The sequence below is a fragment of the Patella vulgata genome, chromosome 4, assembly GCF_932274485.2.
Source record: "Patella vulgata chromosome 4, xgPatVulg1.2, whole genome shotgun sequence".
NCBI lineage: Eukaryota > Metazoa > Mollusca > Gastropoda > Patellidae > Patella > Patella vulgata.
In genome coordinates, this window is record NC_065882.2 from 48,419,308 (window position 1) to 48,443,973 (window position 24,666).

A 24,666-nucleotide genomic window follows, 5' to 3' on the forward strand; every position below is an offset into this window, starting at 1 on the left:
AAAATTTATTTTGTTATCCAAACGCTTTTGCAATTCAATAATCTTAAAATAAATTAATACCAGTCACCTTTTTTCCTTTAATATCAGATACATAAAGAAGTAGGATTTGTAAGAAAAGCTTACTGGTGTATACAGGAATGGTCTAAACAGTCGTATGCTATCGCCTATGAGATGTATATGTTTTTCATATTGTTTTTACTGCCCGTTGGTGTGATGACTGTTACCTATATGTTTATCTGCGTTGAGATCTGGAGATTGGCCTCGGTTAGAGCGAGCATGAGGACAGGAAGGTTGGTTGTTTGATTTGGGTCAAGAATAAAATTGTGTATTTCATTATTAATAAACATGGATATAAGAGACGTTACTTTTATATTGAACCCTTCCAAAGCGGAGTAGTTTACTACAAACTATAAGTATTATAATGCGCATTTAGCAGTAATCGGGTTGATAATAATTGACGTCATAAATCACCGGGAATTAATTACTATCTTTTAATCAATAACTAACAGGCCTTTCAAATTGTAATTTGTCAATTCTTACCAACATTGTTACATAAATATAATCATTACTATCATCGATAAACTGCGAAAATATAAACATTTTATTTACAATAGGCAGCATCGTAATCTGTCGGTGTTAATTGGTGATTATTTCTTCTACAGATATTCACGAACAAATTGCAAAATGAATTATCTCAATAATCAGAGATATTATTAACACCGAATTCGCCGGCACTAACAAAACAAAATCTCTAATGCTGATATCACATACCATGATTATTGTGCTTGAAAACGACAAGAGAATCATTGTAGAAAGTAGCTACAATATACATACATTAATTGTTGTCCATAGAACTGTTGTGTTTATTTTAATGTGTTCAATTACTAAATGCCGTTTAAACAGTATGCTGATTATTGCTTGAATATTTTCGAAAATGATATCACAGTCGGCGATTACCGCTTATGGGCAACTGGCAGTGAGTCAGAAATACGATGAAATCTCTTCTGTATCCAATTTAACCAAAATTTGTATATTCAGAGGGATCTTCAATCTTAGACCAACGGCGGACCTTGGTGATATTTAAACGATATACAATTTGTAATGAAATCGTACATGCATGTAATAGTTAATGTTTGTATTTTAGAGTCATCTCCCCAGGTGTGTATATGATGGCTAATCAGTCGATGGCTGGTGAGAATTCAGAAGCTTCAGTACCATTGAAAGGACGACCTGCAGTACGTCGTGGTCAGCCACAATCATTTAAAAAAACACCATCAGATAACACCAGAAGACAGGTATATAAACAAATTTTTAATAATGAATGGATTATGTGAGGGCTGATCTATTTTTATGCCTTCTCGTATATAGCTCATATTTTGAATTTATTGAATGATTTTATATTTCAAACAAAATAATTATCGGAAAAAATCAATTTACAGACCTACCTTTTCGCGGGGATACTGTAAACTCCATAAAACTACTGACACATAATAATATGACGTTTTGTAAATTGACATTAAGAAGGTCTGAACAATAGAATGACCAGTTAGTCTTAAATTCGGTATACATGGAACAGTATAGTAAAATTCCACTTAAACATTTTTACCACCCGGTGAAATCCTCCAAAGCACCGCCGTCTCTTTAATACCAAGTAGTTTATTTTTCTGAACTTTTCTGAATGGTGGGAAATAAATATGTTTTTAGAATACCTGATAAATTTGTTTAATTGCAGAGTTCGCACATAGCTAGCCGTACTTTTTGTAGTGTCGGATTAACAGTGCTATTTCTACGCGGTCTGTTCGTTCTCCATGGACTAGTGAGTTGGAGGATTAAGACGATTTGTCAGTAGCTCCGACGTCAAGATAATAATCTTGTCAGTACCGGATTTACCTAAGTGCGCGCCCCAGGTCAAACTTATCACTGGGACCCCCGACAAATTAGATACCCGTGGGCCCTAGGCCAATTGCTTACTATGCAGTTGGTGATTATAAATTCGACCCTTAACCTTTTATTATCTAACAGGTTAGAACAATAAAGGAAACCCTATTCTAATGTGGTGACAACAAGGAGACTGTTCTTTCTTGTAATGGTATTACCAGAAGTGTTATGTTATAAACAGTATGATACATAATAACAGACATTGTGAAACTCCGTCCCGGTAAAACACTTAAAGCCGCATAAATATAAAGTCTTTATTTTTTTAAGTTGTTCAAATTGATATACGTTACGTTATATCTCTTGATTTCCAAATGCTAATAGTTCTCGGGAGGTTGGGTGGTCTCAGACCTGAGCTAACAATCATGAGGTCGTACGTAACTAACGTACGAAAATTAATAGGTGGCTAGCTTTTTTTCGCACGTATACAGTGAATGGCCATTTTTCTCAGTAATCCCAGCCAGAATTTGGCTATTTTCTAAACTTGCGTTAAAGTTTAAAATATTTGTTTTAGAACTGAAACACATTAACTATTAGTCAATCCCAACGTTGAAAACATCAACAGAATTGATTGTGTATATCTGAAATAGACCCGACCGACGAACAAAATAGTGCAATATGGCGGCCTCTATGAACAACCCTCGCAGACGCTGTCATTGAAGACAGCGTCAATTCTATGAGTTTTATGGGTGCAACGGACACAATGCTGAAGATAAACCTATTGTTTACAATGTTGACCTCATGACCAATTGACGTCAATGTCATGACCTGTGATGTGTAGATCACGTGATATGGATATCATGGCTATTGACTGTGTCTGAGATACTTCTCCGCAGGTAGCGTGTTTCAGATGTTCAGAATGTCATGAGGTCTGTCGTATTTTGTTACCTAACATGTGTGCGACAAAAGGAGTGGGGTCGTGTCGTCACCGAGTTCTCTGTGACAAAAGTAGGACCGTGTCTCCATTTTTACCCAAGTGTGCCAATTATGGAAATAAAAGATACCATAACGTTAGTCCCGAATTAATCTAAAACGTTTTGGGTTTGCTTATTTGTTTTTTTTAAGGGGGGGGGGCAAATATTTATGCTTGGGGCTGATTTTTACTATTTACTATCTATACTTTCATAAACATTATATAGTACAACTTTCAATTTCATGATATTAAATGACGTGCTCGAGATGACCTATGCAGGAGTAACCGCTTAAGTGAACACTCCCTAGTTTTTTTTATTCCAACGTCTATCTTCTAGATATCTTTTGGTCTAAGATTGGCATTCATCAAGCCCTTGTCAGTGATGCAGGACGGTGGGCCTGACAAGGACAGCTGTCTAGTCGTTCAGATGGGACGAAAAACCGAGGTCCCGTGTATACATTGGAATGCACGTAAAAGATCCCGTGACAGTTGGAATTCGATATAAGAGTAGGCCGTAGTGCCGCTGTCCGGGCAAAATTTCCCTCATACCACACTGTATGGCGTATGCCCGTCTTCATTAGCCCTATTCGGGGCAGAACAGTAAGTACGGTAAACCCGTTTTCATTTCAAAAATCTTAAGTCAACGTTTTTTTTTTATCATACCTAAACTGATTACTTCTGTGCACATCTCAAAAGTTACACCATTTTAAGCTATATTTTAGAATGCGACTGTTTTGACTTGATGTATTTTTGTATTTTTTGTGAAATTAAGAATAAACATCACTCGTGGGATATCCAAATACTCTCGTGAGAAATTTTAGTTATTTCAATACCGTAAATGTTGTAGTGCTTTGTGGAACAGACGATAAATGTTTCTACATGCTATTCATACTACTAAACAATACGCTATATTGTTATGCCGAATGTCATTACATCACATGTTTGCCCAACCGGGTTTATATGATAAAGTGTTAGACTTTTTAAAAGACAGGATTTTATCATAAATTTTAATTGTTTATATTTAATATTTATATGTATAAAAGTTGTATTTTATTTTTAATTTTACTAACTGTGATATTGTTTTTATTTATGCATATAATGTTTTTCTGTGATATAATTTAGCCTGTCTCGTAATATTCAGCATATGTTTGGCGCAATATAGCCCGGTTGGAGCTGACGTGCCATAAAACCACATTTCATTTCATTTGTTATGCCGAAAATTTGGATTTGGCGTTTCATCATGCATATGCATACACGTCAATAAACACTTAAAATAAAAGGTATACTTCGTGAAAGAAATAAAGGGTTAGCTATTATGGAACATACGCCTTTAATTCTTAAAGTTCTTCTAAAAGAATAGATGTATAATGGTTCACTGTCATGTTTCTGTGGACATATTTCAAGATGTGTTTCAAAATAGCACAGGAAAGATTTAACTATTGGTGACCCAGGGTGGTGCTACATCTACGATAGATATGGAACAGATTTTTTATGTAGATGTGTTGTATAATGTGCAAATGAAAACAAATTTAAAAGCCAATGAACTTTTCAGAGATTGCGTTTAACTATACATTAATGGAGCATTGCCAGATATTTGAGTGAATATAACTAACTAATTTTATGTGAAATATTTGTCGTAGTTTAGAGAAACTATCTAAACCTCTGAAAAATACCAATCTGCTCTTTCCATGTGTGATTCAACCACACGCTAGGTGACAATCAGGTTTGTGGTCATCGTTGATATCAAATCACTCATACAATTGAAAAGTCCTTAAATAAGTTACCTAAATCATTTCGAGATAAAACTCTAGGACAAGTTAATTAAGCATTTCTTCACATTTGACTTTTCAATGGATAGTCTGTAAAATATAGGAATACTCCTTTAAAATGTTGAACCTATACACGTGTTCACCAGTTCTATATAACATCTCTCTTGATAGTATTTGTTGTTTTCTTCTTGCACATTTTTCTGCATCTTATATTGTGTTATGGGAACACTCAAAAGGTCAGAGACATTCACAGATATATTTGATTGCAATGAAATGACAGAATCGTGCACTTAATGATATGATTTACAAGAATTTCAGAAACGGGGAAAACGAAGAATGGGATGTGGAAGACATTACAAGCAATATATAATTATATAATTTGAAATTTATTACCGTCAACCCACCAGAGATGGAATCAAGGTTGAAATACCTCAGGGGAAATTGTATCTTATGATAGAATTCAATATCAATTCTTTTCGTACAGATAACCCATTCGCAATTTTGAGTATACCTCGAATATGGCCGGGGATAGGTCAGGTTGAAAGGGAAGAACGGTAACCTTTTATTATCAGCGATATCGAGAAACGTTAGCTAACCAGGTAAACCTCCATTCAATGTTTATTCAATACAATACTAGCATTCCACATTATCACTTTTCTACCCGTTCTGTTTATTTTTGCTTTACTTTTCTCAGCGTGAAACACATTATCGTGTGCCATTGTTAGGCAATTGTTTAGTAAATAATTGATGTGTGGTATTGTTATTATATTATTTGCCGCCAGTAAACTATCTAGATGAGTAAAGTAGTGTGATCTATACATTTCTAGTAAAAATGGGATTATTACCCCACATTTTACACCATCCATAATACTAAATCAAACAAAATTATAGAGGTGGTCGCTTACCCTAACTGATAATTTAACTCCTAATTTCTGTTCCAGTGACGATTTACTGATATTTAAAGTAGTTCTTTAACTCCATATCATCCACAGTCTTCGACATTGAAAACACGAAATATTTGTCAATTTAAATCAACATTGATGTTGTGATCTTACGGGGGAAAAGATGCGCTTCTGATACCCAATATTTAAGACAAAATAAATATTTTATCATTGGTGCATGAATCGTGTACCAGAATGCGTTTCAGTGCCATTTTCCACAATTCATATTAAACGGTGACGTCATACTTCTATCTGGAGAGCATGCACAATAAATACTACCGGTGTAGACTGGAATAACCAGATGCTAGAGATTGCAATTCGAGTGAGACTGGTCACGTAATTCGCCGAACATAACGGATTTGAAATTAGAGTAAAAACGGAAACGATTGAATGTAAATCAGTTTATATACATCCATATTACATTATTATATGCGTTGCGACACATTTGTGTCAATTTCTAGACCAAAATATTAGTGATTTAGCACCTTTAAGATAGATTTAGATAGAATCACAGCAACAACTTTGTGCTGTCCTATTTAGACTTAGAGTGTAAAGAACATTCTTGCTTTTATACGACTGTCGATTTACCCATTGCTTCGAAATACGTAAAGAATAATATACATTCTGATATAACCTTCATGATGGAAGTTGTGTGAAATGTATGGCGGTGGCCATTTTATTTGTAGTTATAGTGCTTTTAGTCGTAGAGATATGAGTATGTTGATAAAAAAAAAGTTGAGTTTGTAGATGCAGGCAAGCCAGGCGCGGATTTAATATCAGTGCCCCTAAGCAATGTGTGGCGTAGCGAGGGGCGTGTGCGCTCCTACGGCGCGCGCATCCATGCCCCCCCCCCCATTCACAAGCACCATGGCTACGCCACTACCTCTAAGGTTCACTAAAAATATATTAACAAAATAACAATCATGTTGACATTCATTGTGCCCTAGATCCCCCCTCCCTTTTCACAGCTCCTAGATTCGCTACTGAGTCCATTTGCGGGGATTTGAGGTTAAGAGTTCAATGAACGCAGTGTGAGAAAATAAAGTATGGTCAACTCATTCACATTCTATGGCAGATGTAATCCAGCTTTAAGTCCATTTGTCCTTTCATGCTGATTTAACCTCTTAACCCACGGACATAACATTTGATATTTAAAATGTAAAACTTCTAATTAATTTCTGCTTCTTGAATTATTTTTTGTGGAAAAATAACACATTCTATGGTATTTTTCCTCTTGTGGTTTATTTCTTGTTGACAGGCACAGGGTATCATTTACTACATACGTTTATTTGGAATGTGTTCAGGGTTGTCTGATACGTGCAACCTTTTGTTTTCAAAACTATTTCAAGAGTTATTTAAAGTGGTCTTAATCAAATATGTAAACATAAATGGCATTATATATATATATATCGGTTCCAAGGAGAGCATATCGATATCCAGCGAATTATACATAGGCGTCAATTTTATGGGATCCCCTGACACTGTCTGATCTTAGTGAATGACCCAGATCTTCCGAATAATTCAAGAGTCAGAGAAACATACCGTTATTCAAGAAGCGTGGAAATTGCTACGTTTTATTACATGTCCTTTAAACCATTTATTTCTGACATTGAGGTGGGCAGAATAATTAATAGGGAGAATTTTTTCAGAAAAAAGAACATGACTGCCATAAAAAGTACGTTTCGACGTTGAAACTGATTGCTTGAACATAACGCGCCATTGATATTTATACACACGATTGGGCCTCTCTTCAACTGACCCTATTCATTCCTAATCGATGAGAAATGGGTGATTAGTCTTTAGATTTATATTGGAATGGATTAACTAGTGATTTGATACCATGCGTGTTCTGTAAGTTTTGTTACAATCGGTTTCATTTCGGTGCATATAAATTGCACGGTATAATGATTCCAACGCTGCAATCTTGTGGTCATAGACGATTCCCTTTTTATTGAAAATATGAAAATAACTAAGCAGTCTAAATTATTTTCTTGGCGGTTTTATGACAAAATTTATATGATACGAAGACATGATTCCCTTTCTAGGACACAAACGAAAATAGAATCCCTATAGGACATACGTTACACGCGCGTATTATTTTTCAGACATATGATTTATAACCGCCACTTTGCTCTTATTTAGAGTTTTTAATCATCATTAAATGAAATAAATGTTGAAATTTTAGAAACACGATATACGAATTCTGTGCAATAACAATAATATTTTTGGGTTTATCGGGTATTTGTGTTGGGGTTTTTTTTCTAGTGAAAATTATTATATTGATTGATATATTGAAATGGAAGTTGACGAGAACAGCAGTTAAAGTTGTCTATGAGAAATATTTGTTTCGTTTTAGTTATTTATTCAAATTAAGAAATATATGACTCTTGGGGAAAACTATACATTGTTTTCTTGTATAAAGAGATTGAATGGGTTGCTTGTAGTGATCATATGTCTTTTGATAAGACAGAAGAATACCGCCGAATCCCGTATGATTTCTACAAATAATCATGAAAAACATAATTATACATCTCATAGGCTGTAAATTTAGACTATCTCTGTACACGCCAGTAAGCTTCTTTTACAAATCCAACTTCTTTATGCTTTATGTATCTGATATTAAAGAAAAACGCCTCATTAATTTATCTAAATCAGCACTAATTATTTAGGCAATTTGTTTTTGGAAAACAAATAAAAGAACGAGACAAGATATTAGTATAGGCAAATACAACTTATCATTATTAAGATTAAAACAAACGTGTTATATATAGATAGTAATATAGACGATTTAAAATCAACCTTAGATTAGATTGAATGCATTTAGGCTTTCTGTAACAAGAAAGATGGCCACATGAGCAGAAAGGACAGCACAGTTTTATGTTTGCTGGATGAATACAATTTGCTGTACTTTTACACAACAATATCGTGGTGGATGAAAGCGTCCATGTAAATCTACGTCACGATATCGGTGCCCTTGTCTGCGACGTTTTTTTTTTGTTGGTTTTTTTTTTATCGTACTGACTTAACGGCGACTCTTGTATTTTGGAAGAGTTGGGACTCTAAAGATACATCAAAATTTTCAGTGACAGTTAGGTGAAGTCAAATTTATTAGTTACAGACGAACAAATATAAATGTTGATTAAAGCCTGCCCAAGAGAAGAAAAAACATACTGTTATTCCCGATAGTCCGGTCGCCAAACCCAATATTTCGAGTGAACCTGGAAATTGTATACAAAGTTTTTTGTCCGTCCGCCCGTCTGTCTGTCCGTCACACTTTTTATGATTGATTTTAGTGGCCTAGGGTGTCCTCTTTTAGAATCTGCCGGGTGAACCTCGGTCACCCTTGAGCGTTTTGGGAAATTCAAGATGGCGTCCAAGACGGGCGCCATTTCGAATAATTCCATATAGTATTTATTCTAGGATGATAATTTTGGCGTCTAACCGTATGTTTTGGGCGTCAAGGAATACATTGAAATCGTCGCCCCTCTTAAAAGACCATATTGTCTGGCATGTTTGGTTTTACTATCATCTAATCACCCCACAACATAATGAACGATTTCAGTGTATTCCTTGACGCCCAAAACATACGGTTAGACGCCAAAACTATCATTCTAGACTAATTACTATGGAAGTTATAGGGGATTATTTGAAATGGGGGAACGCCTTGGAAGCTATCTTGAATTTCTCAAAACGCTCAAGGGTGACCGAGGTTCACCCGGCAGATTCCGAAAGAGGACACCCTGGGCTACTAAACTCAATCATAGAAAAAATTTGTATGCAATTTCGAGGTTGAGCCGTTTAGCCAGTACGATGGACACAGTGTCGATGTCGTAACACTTGCCCTGCGATGTCGGTGCATATTTTCGGCGACGTTTTCGGCATTACATCTGGAAACGGACGGTTTCAGAAGTCATAAAATAATGCTAAATTGTCGAGTCAACGATCAGGTACCATAATCAGCCATACTGGTCCTTACTGTATACAATACTTAGTTAGTCCGGGTGGTTACGTCAACAAAGTTGACCGAGTGATTTAAGAGTTAGGAGTTGGATTTCATGTTCTGCTTGGTGATAATGTAACGCATTAAACGTTTTGACATTTGAATGTGTAATGTTGACGGTTCTTTTAGTCTGCAGCTTCATTTCTTATTCATGAATATTTCTAGGACTATAAAGTGGTGAAAATATAAAACATCTTTTATTTTGGTTTGTCATTTGCATGATAAATCTTACCCATTCGTGCACTTGTATTATTTTTTTTTTACAGGTGCGTAATATAAGTCCGATTCCCAATGACGTCAATCGAATAAATATATAATAATCGAATGAAAACACGAGGTCGAACTGATGTCTTCCGTCTTGCTCCAGCCACAGTAGTGGACGGTCCTAAGGCCTTCCTTTGAGCAAGCTTTGTAGTCATTTGAATACAAAAACGTTACTGGCCTTTAACTCCTTTAATTTCCAATTTGTCTGACCCCAAACTGTACTCTCCATAGCTTAACATATAATAAACCAATTCCCATGGAAATAAAATAGAAACTTTACCGTATAATTATATGATTTGATTAAACCCAACTGCTATGCGAAATGTCTGTTCATTTTAAAATGGCCGCAGAACCAGAATCACGTGGTGTCATGTCACTCGAAAAGAGAGAAAAACTGTTCGGTAAGATAAGATTATGATTTCAGCGCTCCACTCTCCACAATTTGTAACATAATTATACTCTTCAAAAAAAGTAGGGGATATTGAAATGCAAATACCTATGCAGGTTGCGATATGATAAATAGTCATGGACACTATGTTGAGAGTATGTTCACAGATGAAGAACTTATCGCCCCATCAGAACCACTGAGCTGCGCATGCGACACGCAATAGCGCCATACACGTGGGAGGGGTCATTGTCAAATTTGACACTTCAAGGAAGGGTTGATGAAAACTGCCGCGTGCTGGTTTATCCCATCCATGTTTGCTTTCCTATCGGTTCTTGCATAAGATTTACTGTTTAGCGTATCTTTGCTTTAGTATGTTATGTTTAATTTGCAATGAGACGTCTTTAACATGATGAACGTCTACGTGCTATTGGCGAGCAGTAGCCAACATGCTTAATGTGTCACAGTCTGTGATCAGCAGATTGTGGAACCGGTACCAACAAACACACAATGCTGATGATAGACCTAGTTCAGGTCGTCCTAGAGCCACTACACAAGCCCAGGATTGATATATTCGTACACGGGTCCTGCGAAATCGAGGACAAACGGCCAATCAGCTTTCTGTAAACTTGTACCAAGTTACATTAATTCGAATTACACCCCAAACGATTAGATGTTCTCAGATGAGTCCAGACTTACTCTGGATTTCACTGATAGGCGCACTCGCGTTTGGAGGCGTGTAAATGAGTGTCATGATAACGTTAACGTCAGGCAGCATGACATATTCGGGCGTGGGTCTGTTATGGTGTGTGGGGGGATCACCATGACTTGCAGAACGGACTTGCATATTGTTCAAAGAAGGGTGACTGGTGTGTATAACCGTGACCACATCCTGGCACCGATAGTTCTGCCCTTTGCTCAACGTGCGGGTCGACGTTTCATCTTTGAAGATGATAATGCCCGTGCCCACCGCGCTCGAGTCGTGAATGACTACCTCCAGCGTCACCATATTGTCCATATGCCTTGGCCAGTCATGAGTCCTGACCTTTCCCCTATAGAGCATGTCTGGGACATGATCGGGAGACGTGTTCGTCGACGTCGACGTCAACGTCAACCGATAACACTGCAAGAATTGGCCGTGGCACTGCAAGAGGGGTGGGTCAGATTGCCCCAAATCGTGATTGGGCGGTTGATTAGGATCATGCCACGCCGAATTGCTGAATGTCTGAGGATTGGTTGAGCAATTACTCATTATTAAGACAAAAATAAAAAACGTCCATTTTCACTTTTGTCAGTGTATCTCTTTGCGAGTGAAATGGGGTAGTCAGATAAGCCGCCCATATGAACTGTTTATGTTCATGTGTAGGCAATTGGCCTGTTATTAACATTCACTGGTTACCTCTAATAAAAACAGCAGTGCATTTCCGCAATTTGTATTGTTTCTGAATATCCCCTACTTTTTTTGAAGAGTATACTTATTTCCATGCAAATTGTGATGATATGTATTGAACATTTTGCAATTGAACCTAATTTTACTTGCTGAAAGCCTTGAATAATGTATCAATTGTATCCGTAGATAAGAATTATCACAGCTACAAATTGCAGCTATGCGGACAAAACCAGACCCAACTTTTCTATCGTATTTATTTTGCGTAGAATACGATGCCGAGTGATAATTAGTCAGCCGTTGGGGCGTTTTCGAGATATTCGGGGTCAAAGGTCAAATACACTGAAAGTGAATACGGAGACATTCTTGTATCATGAAAACATGCTGAAAATGATCGAAACTAGTCTTTCAATAAAAATGTTAACTTGCTAAATTCACCCTGTTCTTTGTGCCCTTGGAGTTTTCTGTCTTTGCACTAGGAAGATTTAAAGTAATACACGTCGGCGTAAACTATAAAACCTAATATTAGGAACATTTAAAATTTATCTTTAGGGGATCTTAGCATCGTACGTTTACTTTTGAATGTCGAAAAAGATCTTGCACAACAGGACTAAAAGACTTCAAAACCCGTTTCAAACATACGTAAATACTCTCAATTCGAAATCTCTCCGATTTAGTTTAACAACGATTGCTATACATAATGAAACTAGTTGCCTGAAAAAAACAATTGAATAGTTTCATGGATCATTACGGTACCTGCAATTAAGAATAGGCCTATTGTACATGCAAAACGTTAAAATGGGTTATCCTTGGATGAGACTGGCGTGTAGAGACAGAATATACATATTGTTCAGTAGATGTTGAAATAACTAAAGACAACAAAAATAAATTCTGATCTTAGTGGATCACCTTAAAACTGCGCTAATGTATTAGTGAGAGAGAGAGAGAGAGAGAGAGGGAGAGGGAGGGTAACATCCACTCGACACAAACTAAGAGTTATTCAGTGACTAACATGGTGTAATTTTATTTTAAAAATTTGCGATGAGAGAGAGAGAAAGAGAAATTAAATGAAATTGGGGTTTAATGTCCCACTGTTCTGCTCCGAACTGGGCTAATGAAGACGGGCATACGCCATACAGTGTGCTATAAGGGGAATTTTGTCCGGACAGCGGCAAAACGGCCTACTCACTTGTCATTTTTAAACGGGGAATCGAAACCACACCACTTGAAGCAATGTCAGATCTTGTGATTTCACGCGCACGTGTTAAACCACTAGACCACCCAATCCCCATGTAAGACAGATTTTGTAAGTTGTTGTATATTGTATATACCGGTACGGGAAATTTGTTTTATAATAGGCCTATATAATTAATTAAATTGTTGTAGCCTAGGGTGTTTTTTTTTATCAGACATTTTTGGCAGATAAAATATCACAGTTGGCGGAAAAAATATGAACATTTTTTTTATATAAAAAGTATACATTTTGACGGAAAGAATGAAATACAGCGTGAGCCCTGATTTCACGTATTCAAATGCGACCTGGAAAATTGAGACTACAACAACTTCCGAGGCGAAAGTCGAAAAGTCGACAGTACGACAGATCATAGGTCGCTAATAGCGTAGTGTGTTAATTTCCTAATTTCGAGTTGCATTTTGTCTTAGTATGCGTGTTGGCGCCTTCTTACTGACATCAATAAATACAAAAAATATGATTAAGTCGAAAGTCGACAAGACGGTATACAAGCCAAAATGCAAGTCGAAAATAAGAAATAAGGAAAAAACGAGGGGCGCTATTATCGCTGTGTGTTATTTCTTAATTTCCTATTTTCGAGTTGATTTTGGCTTGTATACCGTCTTGTCGCCTCACATTTTGTCGTAACTTCTACTTTTCGACGTTCCGATTTTCGCGTTCTGAAGAGGCGAAAAGTAGAAATTATGAATGGTAGTTATAGGCTTCCATAGAATACGGCCTTTTGTTCTTGTTAATTGTTTTTTTTTGTTTTTGTTTTGTTTTTTTTGGGGGGGGGGGTGCACATGAAAACAGTCACTACTGGGTGATATTTAGGCTGAAGATAGAGGCTTAGCTCTGGAAAGGTGAATACCAGAGTCACCAGTCAAGCGGTTAAAATACAGAAATATCCTCCAAAACATTGCTAACTATCTGAACTATTTTTCTAAAGTGTTGTAGGAATATTAAGCATACCCTGCGAATACAGCAATAACGATTATCCAATTACATATTTACTTTTGGGGAACCAATAAATTAAATACGGTCGCGCATTGGAAGAAGTATTCTTTTGCTCTTATACAAAACCACGCACTCTTTACTCTTTTCCATTTCTGGATGGGGCAAAATTTCCCTCATAGCACACTGTATGGCGTCAATCTGAACGACAGACTCACCCTACCTGCAGAGAAGTGACTCTGACACAGTGAATAGCCATGATATCCATATGACGTTATCTAAACGGCACAGGTCATGAGGTCACATCAACAAACAAATGTAAACACCATCATTATGATCATTATCAACATTACAAGATACAATGTTACATTGTAAACAATAGCCTTCTTGCAGCCTTTAGGACTGTATAATCCGTACAGAACGTCTTATCGCTTCTTCCAATGATTTTTCACTAAAAATTACATCATCTACAACTCTAGATTTGACGTCGGCATATTGGCACTTTTTTGTGCTTCGGTCGTGTCTATTTCAGATATTACACAATCAATTCTGTTAATGTTTTTAGCGTGGGGATTGACTAATTTATTTCAGTTCTAAACAAAAATTTTAAACTTTAACGCAATTTTAAAAAAATAGCCAAATTCTGGCTGGGATTACTGAGCAAAATGGCCATTCATTGTATACTTGCGAAAAAAAAAAAGCCAGCTACCATTTAATTTTCGTACGTTAGTTACGTACGTGTATGGCGTATGCCTGTCAGAATAGTGGGTCGTTAAACCTCGTTTCGTTTCATTCTTTCGTTCATTTATAGAGTTCTATTTTAAGAGTAATCAACGGTAGACATATTTGCCGTTAATCCTTTACCAAAAGATTCTCTGTTTATTAATTAATCAGCAGACTAATATTAAGACTAGACTTTTTGATAATATTCATCACAAGCAATTATCTGAAATCAACACACCTTTATTCACCTTGTCAATCAATCTGTCTAACAACCCAACAAATCTGTCAAACTACAGCATGAAATCGAAGAAAAACTAAGAGCATAAGTAACAGTTACGTCTTTTATATTATACGTTTTACGCATCTTTCGTCAATTGGATAATTTGAACGCTGTTTTTATAGCCTCATCTTTCAAGAACGGGCGTTTGGTTTAAATATTATCCCTAATAAATAAGATAAGGAAGCTGCTTTTGCATGTTGGTTAGAATAGGATGCAGTGATATGTTCAAATTAAACTACTGTCACTATCTTATTTTCATTAGAGTTTTTATCTTTAGTGAAAAAATGTGTTATTTTTGCACACACATCTTACTATTGGCTTAATACTAGATTCATATTACATACAGTGGGTATATGTTATCTAAATCTTACGTTTCAAATATCAGTCATCAGCCAGAGAAAATTAATTTTTTTTTTTTTTGTAGAAGGAAAATTGATAGGTTTTCAAAGCCAATGAATAAACTTATTGTGAAAATAATCGGTAGTTTATTAATGAATACTCTTCTGTTTATGTGTTGTTTTGTATAGCAGATGATACGAAAATAGATAAAGCAGATTACGGTCATAACCTTTTGGTTATATAATAACAGTAAAAATAATAATAATTTACTATCCTCATTTACAAAGCGCTAAATCCACAAAACGTTCACATTTCGTATAAAACATCATGTCTAATAATATAATTAAAACCGATAAGTTTGTAATTCAGATTTAAAGTGAGTGAGTGTTAGATTTCGGTGGTGGTTTGGGTTTATTTCACTTTATGGAAACAGCTACTTGGAAAGAATGACCACCAAGAGACTTAACTTCCACCGAAGGACATAACTTTTTTTCTGAGTAATTGGCCTTAACTGCCAAGATAGAACGTAAAATTCGGTGGTAGCGGACGTAAAATAAAGCTATTTTACACACACACACACACACATAATTCTAGAAAATAGCTAGAGCTGCGTCTTCAGTAAGGAGATAAAAAATGAGAATGATACTCATGAGGTGAAATTACCACTTTTTACAAAGATCATTAACACAGTAACCGGGGTTTAACTGGAATTTTTTCAATATACCAACGAACGGAGACAGTGGGTGATATCATTGTTGATTGAAAGCGAATAGTTTATTATGTAGTTGAACCGTGATTGTAGGCCTGTTTTTGTTTGCTCGAGTTCATCTATGTTTTTGGCCGAGAATGTTCATCGAGATTTTCCGGTGTGGTTTCCCCTTGTCAGGACGAAAAACCAAAGTGCCGTGTACACATTGCCGTGTACACATTCGATATAAGAGTAGGTCGTGGCGCCGCTGTCCGGGGAAAATGTCCCCCAAAGCACACTGTATGGCGTATGCCTGTCTTCATTAGCCTCGTCGGAGCAGAACATTGGGACTTTATACCCCATTTCATATTATCTATGTTTTTACATTCTGTATGCGAGCTTTCATTTTATGCTTTTTTCTGTCTGATTTGTGCCAGGGATAAAAAGAGTTGTGATCCATAAATATAGAAATGATGCTTGATTGAGAGAGATTCGAGAAGATGCCCAAAGTGCTTCGTGTACACTTGGGTAACGCCACATAATGTTTTGGTTGCTAGTGATATGCATAAATCAAAATACTTTAAGTACCCGTTATACCAAAGCCAGTGTCCATCAGTTCCGGTCTTAAAGAGTGGTGGGTCGTACGGAACACTGCTTTGAAATCCAGATGAACTAGAATTTCCCTTCTGTTGAGGCATGTACTACAATTCAAGGCTAGCTCTGTACCATGTTTGGATCTGTACACAGAGTTACATTCATACAATAGATTTGCTTAATTTAGCTGAGCTAGAGTTGAATATTAACCGCCCAGCTAGCCCATCAACATCTAGAGTGTTTGTCATCAAGGGCAAATTTACAAAGTCATTCCGAAAAGCATTTTCGCTGATATCTTTAATGTTTCGACATTATACTACGGCCTTGACATTTTGTTGTGGCTTTTGGAGATCTAATTCATACTTTATCCATACCCGTTCAGGAATTTGATTATCGGCCATACCATTTGAAGGATTGGGCAGAAATACGAAGTGGTATGCTAGAAAATGAAATGAAATGAAATGGGGTTAAACGTCCTACTGTTCTGCTCCGAACTGGGCTAATGAAGACGGGCATACGCCATACAGTGTGCTATGAGGGAAATTTTGCCCGGACAGCAGCACTACGGCCTACTCTTATATCGAATTCCAACTGTCAAGGGATCTTTTACGTGCACGCCAATGTGTACACGGAACCTCGGTTTTTGTACCATCCGAACGACTAGACAGCTGTCCTTGTCAGGCCCTCACTGACAAGGAAGAACCACGCCGGGAAATCTGGATGAACTTTCTCGGTGAACACCCGACCTCCAGGCTAGCGAGATAGCGTCTTACCCACATAGCCACCGTGATCTCCTCGTATGTGAGATAGCAGTTATACATGGCTGAGCCATGATTAATTGTCCCATTTAAAATTATGTTTTAGAGATAGTGCGCATGCCCTCCAAAATATATAATTCTTGAATCTTGGATTTGACTTTATCTTTTCTTATTTTGACTTTTTTCAGGTTGTGATAATGTTGATGGTAGTCGTGTTTTTATTTACGATTTGTTGGGCACCTATTCTCTTCAACAACCTATTGGTGGCGTTTGGATACCTGGAGGAACTACATATTGGATATCTGAAACCGATGCGTATGGCGTTCTTTTTGTTGTCTTACGTCAACAGCTGCGTTAACCCCATTGTGTACGCGTTTCTCTCCAAGAACTTTCGGCAGAGTTTCATTTTCGCCATTTGTGCTTGTATCAAAGGACGTGCTTTTGTACGTGCGTATACATTCAGTCGTTCTGTTGTGACACGGACATCCACCATACACACACAAAATGGCCGCTCGAAGTTGAGTAGCGAAAAGGACACGAACACGGCTATGTTATCAGAGACCACTGCGCAATCTCCACAAGAAGACATGGAACTCAAAAAAATTTGAAAACCACCAAATGATGATTTTTATATAGGCTACTGAGACCTTTAAACGATCAATGTCGAACGTCGTTGGTGAGTGTTCTGAAGTAGATAAACGACTGTGTTATCATTAACACAATGTCAAATAATTGAATAATTATTATCACCTGGTGTCACGAATAAAAGCAAGGATTGTCATTTTATTTTGCATTGTTATCTTGGGTTCCCTAATTCACAGAAGCCTTCATGTAATGCCTCGTTAACGTTTTTCTATAGCAGAGTTCAGACAAGCAGACGACATTTTTTCACACCAGTTCCCGTAGCTTAATGTCATTTGTGCGAAAACCAATTTCAAGAAGCTTATGGAAACAATTGTGTAATTAAAGCTTAGCATGATTAACTTTTCACGAAAGAATTGACTTTCATCTCCATATGATCAGGGCACACTAATGGTTATTTATCCGTGGTGATAAGTCGAATTCTTTTGGTAGTATACCTATTGTATGCCGATATTATTTTAATACGCCCACATTAGAATGGGGTCCTTTATTGTCGGTACGTTGTCCAGAATTACAGTGTTTGTGATCATGAGATTCATATTGTTTTTTTAGCGCATTCTGATCACCCGATTGACAATGTTTGTGTTTATAAGATGAAGAATCCAGTTAATTATCCATAATTTCAAAAAAATTACTTGCATGTACTTTCGGATGTCTTTATCTTGTATATTTTGATAATGTGGGCGGGCCATGGGTTCATTACTGAATTATTTGAAGAAAAAAGGATAAAACTGTAGTTTGTTCTGTGAAAATATGTTGAGTACAGAACACCGCAATTACTAATTCGGAAAATTGTTTGAATGAATATGTAAATTGATTGTTTACATTGATCTAAATGATTATGATATGGTGCTTGTTTGGGTTTGGTTTTCAACCATTACATGTATATATCTGTACTATTATGAAACAGGGTAATTGTTTTATGAACAATAACCATTGATGAAAATTTATTGCATAATATTATATTTTGTTTTACAGGGCGATTCGACGGTGTTATTAGAGCTGTATCAAGTGTTCAAATTTTTATGTATACCAAATAATTAAAAATTCACTCAACGTGTCCCACTGAGGTTGACGATAGTTAATGCCATAGCATATAAAGCTTCGTAGAGAGATATATTTATAAATTATTAATATAGATAGTGACGGCTAGATTCGTAGAATGATAATATCATTTGCTGACTGCTGGGAAGTGGGTGCCCTGGGACATATGTGTATATATATTAATAATGCATTTAACCGATATCGTTTGACGTCGTGAATAATTTCAGTAAATATCCCTTAAATTATTAGGTAACATAAGTATTAAGGAGGGGTGGCAAATTCAGTGAGTTTTCGGTCAGGAAGTCAGGTTCGCATACCTAAAAAGAATCACACAACTTTTAAGATAAATATCGTGGTATTTGGGAAGAAGGCGGTGTCAGAAATGGGCGCTTTAGAAGTTGGTTTCATGTCTTTCGCACTCCCCCGTCCAAATGTTCGTGGGCCCGTATAAAAAAAACCCCAGACTATATACAAATTAGAATGTGACTGTACATGTACGTTGTTGTCACCCGCTTAATAACTTGAACGGCCATATTTTTGTATTCTTGTTTATTTTAATTTAGCCTGGTTGTATCGAAATTATCACATTTATTCACCATATACCGAAAAAAATGTATGCTTAGAAACGTATACCCCGTAGCTATTTATAGGTTAACCGATAGACATTTACAAAAAATCTTGCAGGCGCACGTAATATTCAGTTTCACATCGCACCTGTTTAGAATCATCTTTTTTCGTCCATGTTATTTATTTTGACGTCAATCCTCTACTTTTGTCGCTAATGAGATACTTGGTAATTTTAAATGATACAAATAATGATATATCGACGAAAGGGAAAGCCACCCAAACTTTTTAGTGTTGTAGCTCTTTACAATAAAAAATACAATTAAGAATATAGGTCCGACGGTCTACTAAGTCGTGAAACCGTGTTGACGTGCTATTTAATCGAATGTATTGAAAGCAATATAGTGTGCTATAAACATATAGCTTTGATGCTTGATCACCAAACATTTAACCAGTACTCCATTAAGTGTATTTCCGGTGTAGAAGACAATTTTTAAGATGACGGGCACCAACCAACTGTTAAAATATTGACACTTCCATGACTGTAAATGGCGAGAGACGAAATATTATTGTTAACAAGTTAAACGCATATTTTTACGGATGTGATAGATTATAAGACGACAGTTGGTATTTGATTTATGTATTCTATTTAATTGCCTATAAGCTATTTGTATGTATAAAACATGAACATATTATTGCCGTTTATTATTAAATGTTATTTAGTATTGTGGTGGCCATTTATTAGTTTTGCCATTTATTGTCTTTGTCATTCTATTTATTAATTAGTTACTTGCGTATTCTGAGCACAACTCTTCTTATTACTACTATTATTGTTATCTTTATAACTAGTATTACTATTAATATTATCTTCATAAATTGTATTACTATTAGGGCCTATCATTATAACTATTAATATCATCATTACCATTATAGCGTTTCAAAATAATAAACGTTGCGTTTCATGTTAATTTCCATTGTTTTAAAGATACATTATGGGAGATTAGATAACGGAAGTTCTCACTATACTAGTTAAAATTTAGATAATGTAAAGGCAATTTGCTGAAAATTTCATTGAAATTGATCCACTATGAACCAAGAATTAGGCGATTGAAATTTCCGCCTAGCCTCGATCACCATTACTAAAGTCAGTACGACAAAAATCATAGTCTCGATTAACCATTTAATCATTAAATCGTGAAGGAAAGTTATGCAGTAAATTGGATCATAATCCACTACAGTTCGCAGACTAGCGATGCCATCGAGAGTTGATTATGGTCTAGATAAGTTAATTAATGTGTAATTAATAATTTAGATAACATTTCAGGCCTAAAGAAAGACCTGCAGTAGGCAGATTTAGCTCTTACATAATGTATGTTTAAGGCTATTGTGACTCAGTGAGTAACCGACTGGCCCACTAACCTGGAGTTCCCGGGTTCGATCCCGGTGTTGACTGATAAAGTTGAGGTGTGGTTTCCTGTGCAGGGAGGGTTGGGGCTGACGATAAGTAGCTTCTAGTCATTCGGATTGTACTAGTCAGTTCAGGTATACACTTTTGCTTGCACATAAAAGAACCCTTGGCAGTTGGAATTCAATTTGCTGTCCGGGCAAAAATTTCAGAAATAGCACACTGCATGGCGTGTGCCCTTCTTTATTAAAGCGAAAATTTCAAATTTTTAAGTTATATTTTTAAAATTTATTAAAATAAAGCCTTAAAATGGATGGTATCCATAAACAGTCTTACCTTGTTAAAGAATAATCCTTTTAATCCTATAATTCACTATTGCCAGCTGAGAACTTGGCAAAAATATAATTTTCAACTTCAAATTCCAACGTTGAGGAAATGGCTGACCATTGTTTTCAATATGAAAACAAGGGAGGTAATTGTGTTGTTATTTCCTGTGTAAATGAGTTTTAAGTGTGAGAATGAAACCTATGATCGTATAATAGTAGGTTGATAACCTATTGAGCAAAAGACATAGAAATAATTATGTTTTGACTTTCTTAGAAAATATGAAATTCTCGCTTTAACTCGGTAGGAGCAGTTAAGTAGGAATTGTGGGATTTCGACACAGCACTGAGAATACTTTAACCTCAAATGGAATGAAATACGGGTGAATTTCTGCAAATGAAGACGGACATTGTGCTTAGAGTGAAATTTTGCCTGGACAGCGGCGCTACGGCCTACTCTTATTTCGAATTCCATCTGACAAAGATTCCAACTGCCAATGTGTAGCGTGTCTCATCCGAACGACTAGACGCTGTTCCTTGCCATGCCCTACGTTAGACACAACTTCCAGGGAATTTTCTCAACTAACACCCCTTGCGAACCCGGGCACTCGAGATTATCGAGTCGGTGCATTACTCTCTGATCCACCTCCGGATCCCATATCTTAAATTTTGGTGATGTATACAACATCCACGCTTATAGACACTGTACATATAAAGATCAGATTATGTAGCTTGCACACAGTCAACAATAAAATTCAATGGCAAATCTAAACATAGGGATGGAAATTGTGATTTCCTATTAGTTCTTTTATCACGATATCCTTATTTCCGTTTAATCATCTTTGTGTTTAAAACTTTGTGTTAAATACTATTGTAGCTAGAGGGGCTGGAAATTTAACTGTTGATTTTATAAAAGATATTATTGTTAACTATTATCTCCGCACATGTATTTGCAGCGTGAATCAAATGTAGGTGAGCTATAGTGTTCATCTGTAAATTTTGGAAATGAATTGGTCTTTCTCAAAGCATGAGTTGTCCCGAAATCGAACTAATGCCACCGAACAATTGACGAAAGTGCACAGGAATTTACATGTAAAAACTGGTTAAAGACTTCAGTTTGTCAGAAAGGTAGCGTTGCTTTTATGGTCTAAAGTGTCCTGATTAAAAACGGGGCACAGTAGTCAAGTCGTACGGAACTGAATTTCAACTAAAAAACAAACAACGAAACATAGACCCACAGTTATATTCTTCATGTTCCTTCTTATTCAACAACTAACGAGTCCACAATCTGTTTTTGTTGTTTTTACTGTTTTAAGGGAATTCAATAATCATCCATCATGTCTGTTCACTGGAACTGTGATTTAAAAAAAAAATCAAACAAGATGTAAACCTTATAGATAGAACATACCAATAGTCATTTCAAGTTACAGAATCGGGAACGAAAATCTCATTTCACAGGAATCGTGGGATTTGTTACAACATTTTAACTCTGTAGTGTCACTCCCTGGAGAGAGATGGGACATGATTTTATTTGAATTCCCTAAATAATTGTCATGTGTCACTTCAACATGCCACCAGTCCTTACCTATTCCCATTTCTGCTGTACCTCCGAAATTAAGACTGATCTAGAGAAGATAACTAATATGGAAGACCAAACAGCTCTTTATTCAGTGTTCTGAGTTCTTATTTTTTAATTCATAGTCCTTAATTCTTATTTCTTCACTTGTTGTCGTATTTGTATTTGTATTTAGAAATTTGTTGTTCGAGATTTGTTTTTCGTTGTATGTCTATGACGAAATGTAAATGTAGATTATTTTTTGATTTACTAAAATAAATTTTATCTTTAAATTAAAATAAAATTAAATTAAACAAAATTACATTTTACAAATCTGATATGACAAATGTCTTATTTGTAAAAAAAAATATTGATTTTAAGATACAAATGTTAATTTTAGTTTACAAATGTAAAAATACGACAACAAATGAAGAAATAAGAATTAAGAACATTGAATAAAGAGCTGTTTGGTATTCCATAAACTAAAGTAGGTTTATCTCAAGGAATAGCTTAGTTAAAGTAAGCGAATTGATGGATTAATAAATGATAGATTTGTACTGATAGGGGGATAATTTCAACAAGTTTGAAAGTGTTTGGTATGAACCTCGAATGATTTAATTTAACCAGCGGTTGCCATGCAAGATACGCCTACATTTTGCAAGAGAACAAGCTAAAAAAAAAGGCGATTTTTCGTACAATCAGGGGCCATGGTCCCAGAAGTTATGGTCTGAAATGCACGAATATCGAAATGGACTGAGATATTTGGGATATAAAGAAATAGTTTATGTTTCATCAAAATCGGATAAAAATTATTGTGACTTCTAGAGAGTCCACAATCAGGCTATTACATACTTTTACACTATTGCGTACATGGAGCGGTCATCATTGGGTGTAACCATAATACATTCAAACGTTTGTTGTTGTTTTTTAAATGGGATAAAAATTGTGACCTCTAGAGGTTCAGATTTTTGCGAAATTTGAACTCAACCGTCATTGATGGGTAACAGATATATAATTAAATGGGTTGAATAGAAATTATAATTTCTAGCGGGTAAACAAGCTAAAAATGCTTTTTTTTCCGAACAATCAGGGGCCATAATTAAGGAAGATACGTCCGGATAAGCGCAATTATCGAACGGAACCAAGATCTTTGTGATATAAACATAAATTTAAAGTTTAACCAAAACTAGATCAAAATTGTGGCCTCTAGAGGGTCAACAACCTTGATATAGCATATATTTACACTCTTTGCGTACAAGGCGCGACCATTTTGTCATTAGGGTATAACGGTGATATATCTTCCAACGGTTTTTTAAAATCGGATAAAAAAATGTTACCTCTAGAGGGACCACAAGCTAAAAACGCGATTTTTCGTACAATCAGGAGCCATAATTCAGGAAGTTAGGATTCGATATGCGCGAATATCGAAAGGAACCGCGGTCCTTGGCCCTTGCGTCATACACATGTTTGTTAAGTTTCATCAAAATCGGATCAAGATTGTGACCTCTAGAGGGTCCAAAACCTTGATATACCACACTTTTACACCATTTGCCTAGTGTTCTAGAGTGCCACGCTTCGAGCTCTAGCTGGTCGGTCTCTTCTGGCTTGCGGTCGTGGTTTCAATCCCTGGTGGAGATAGGGGCGCCTTCTCAACCTGGTGGGATTACTCCGGTTTCTTCCCACAGGAAATAAAAATAATAAAAGTGAAAAGACAACTTGTCTGCGATATCACCCTCAGTGGAAGCGGACGTTAAATACTAAAAACAACAACAGCGGCTCTTTATCTGAATCTTACATAATGTACATGTATCTTTAATGTGCTCCCGATAAATCTTCTGTCGCAAAGCCCCGCATCTGGCCTACTGTAGACGACAAATGGGTGATGTGACATGATGAACTAATACTGTATTGATTGTTCCTCCAGAAGAAATAGTTTTAATATTAAAATATGATCTGGCCTTTAAATACAAAT

General features: G+C 36.2%; 1 protein-coding gene across 2 annotated transcripts in view; it reads left to right on the top strand.

Moving 5' to 3' along the window:
• The window catches only part of LOC126819045 (allatostatin-A receptor), a 113,517-nt gene extending 91,607 nt beyond the window's left edge, over positions 1-21,910 (top strand). The window contains exons 4-7 of one of the 2 annotated variants that reach the window (XR_007679475.2): positions 88-290; positions 1,145-1,295; positions 17,350-17,837; positions 18,782-21,910. Coding sequence is in view for 1 of the 2 variants with exons in the window: in XM_050546859.2 (XP_050402816.1) it covers positions 88-290; positions 1,145-1,295; positions 17,350-17,769 (774 nt within the window). In the remaining variant the exon portion in view is untranslated. Of the gene's footprint in view, positions 1-87; positions 291-1,144; positions 1,296-17,349 lie in introns of both variants that reach the window. The other variant, XM_050546859.2, reaches the window with a different exon arrangement.
• Positions 21,911-24,666: the final 2,756 nt, after the last annotated feature.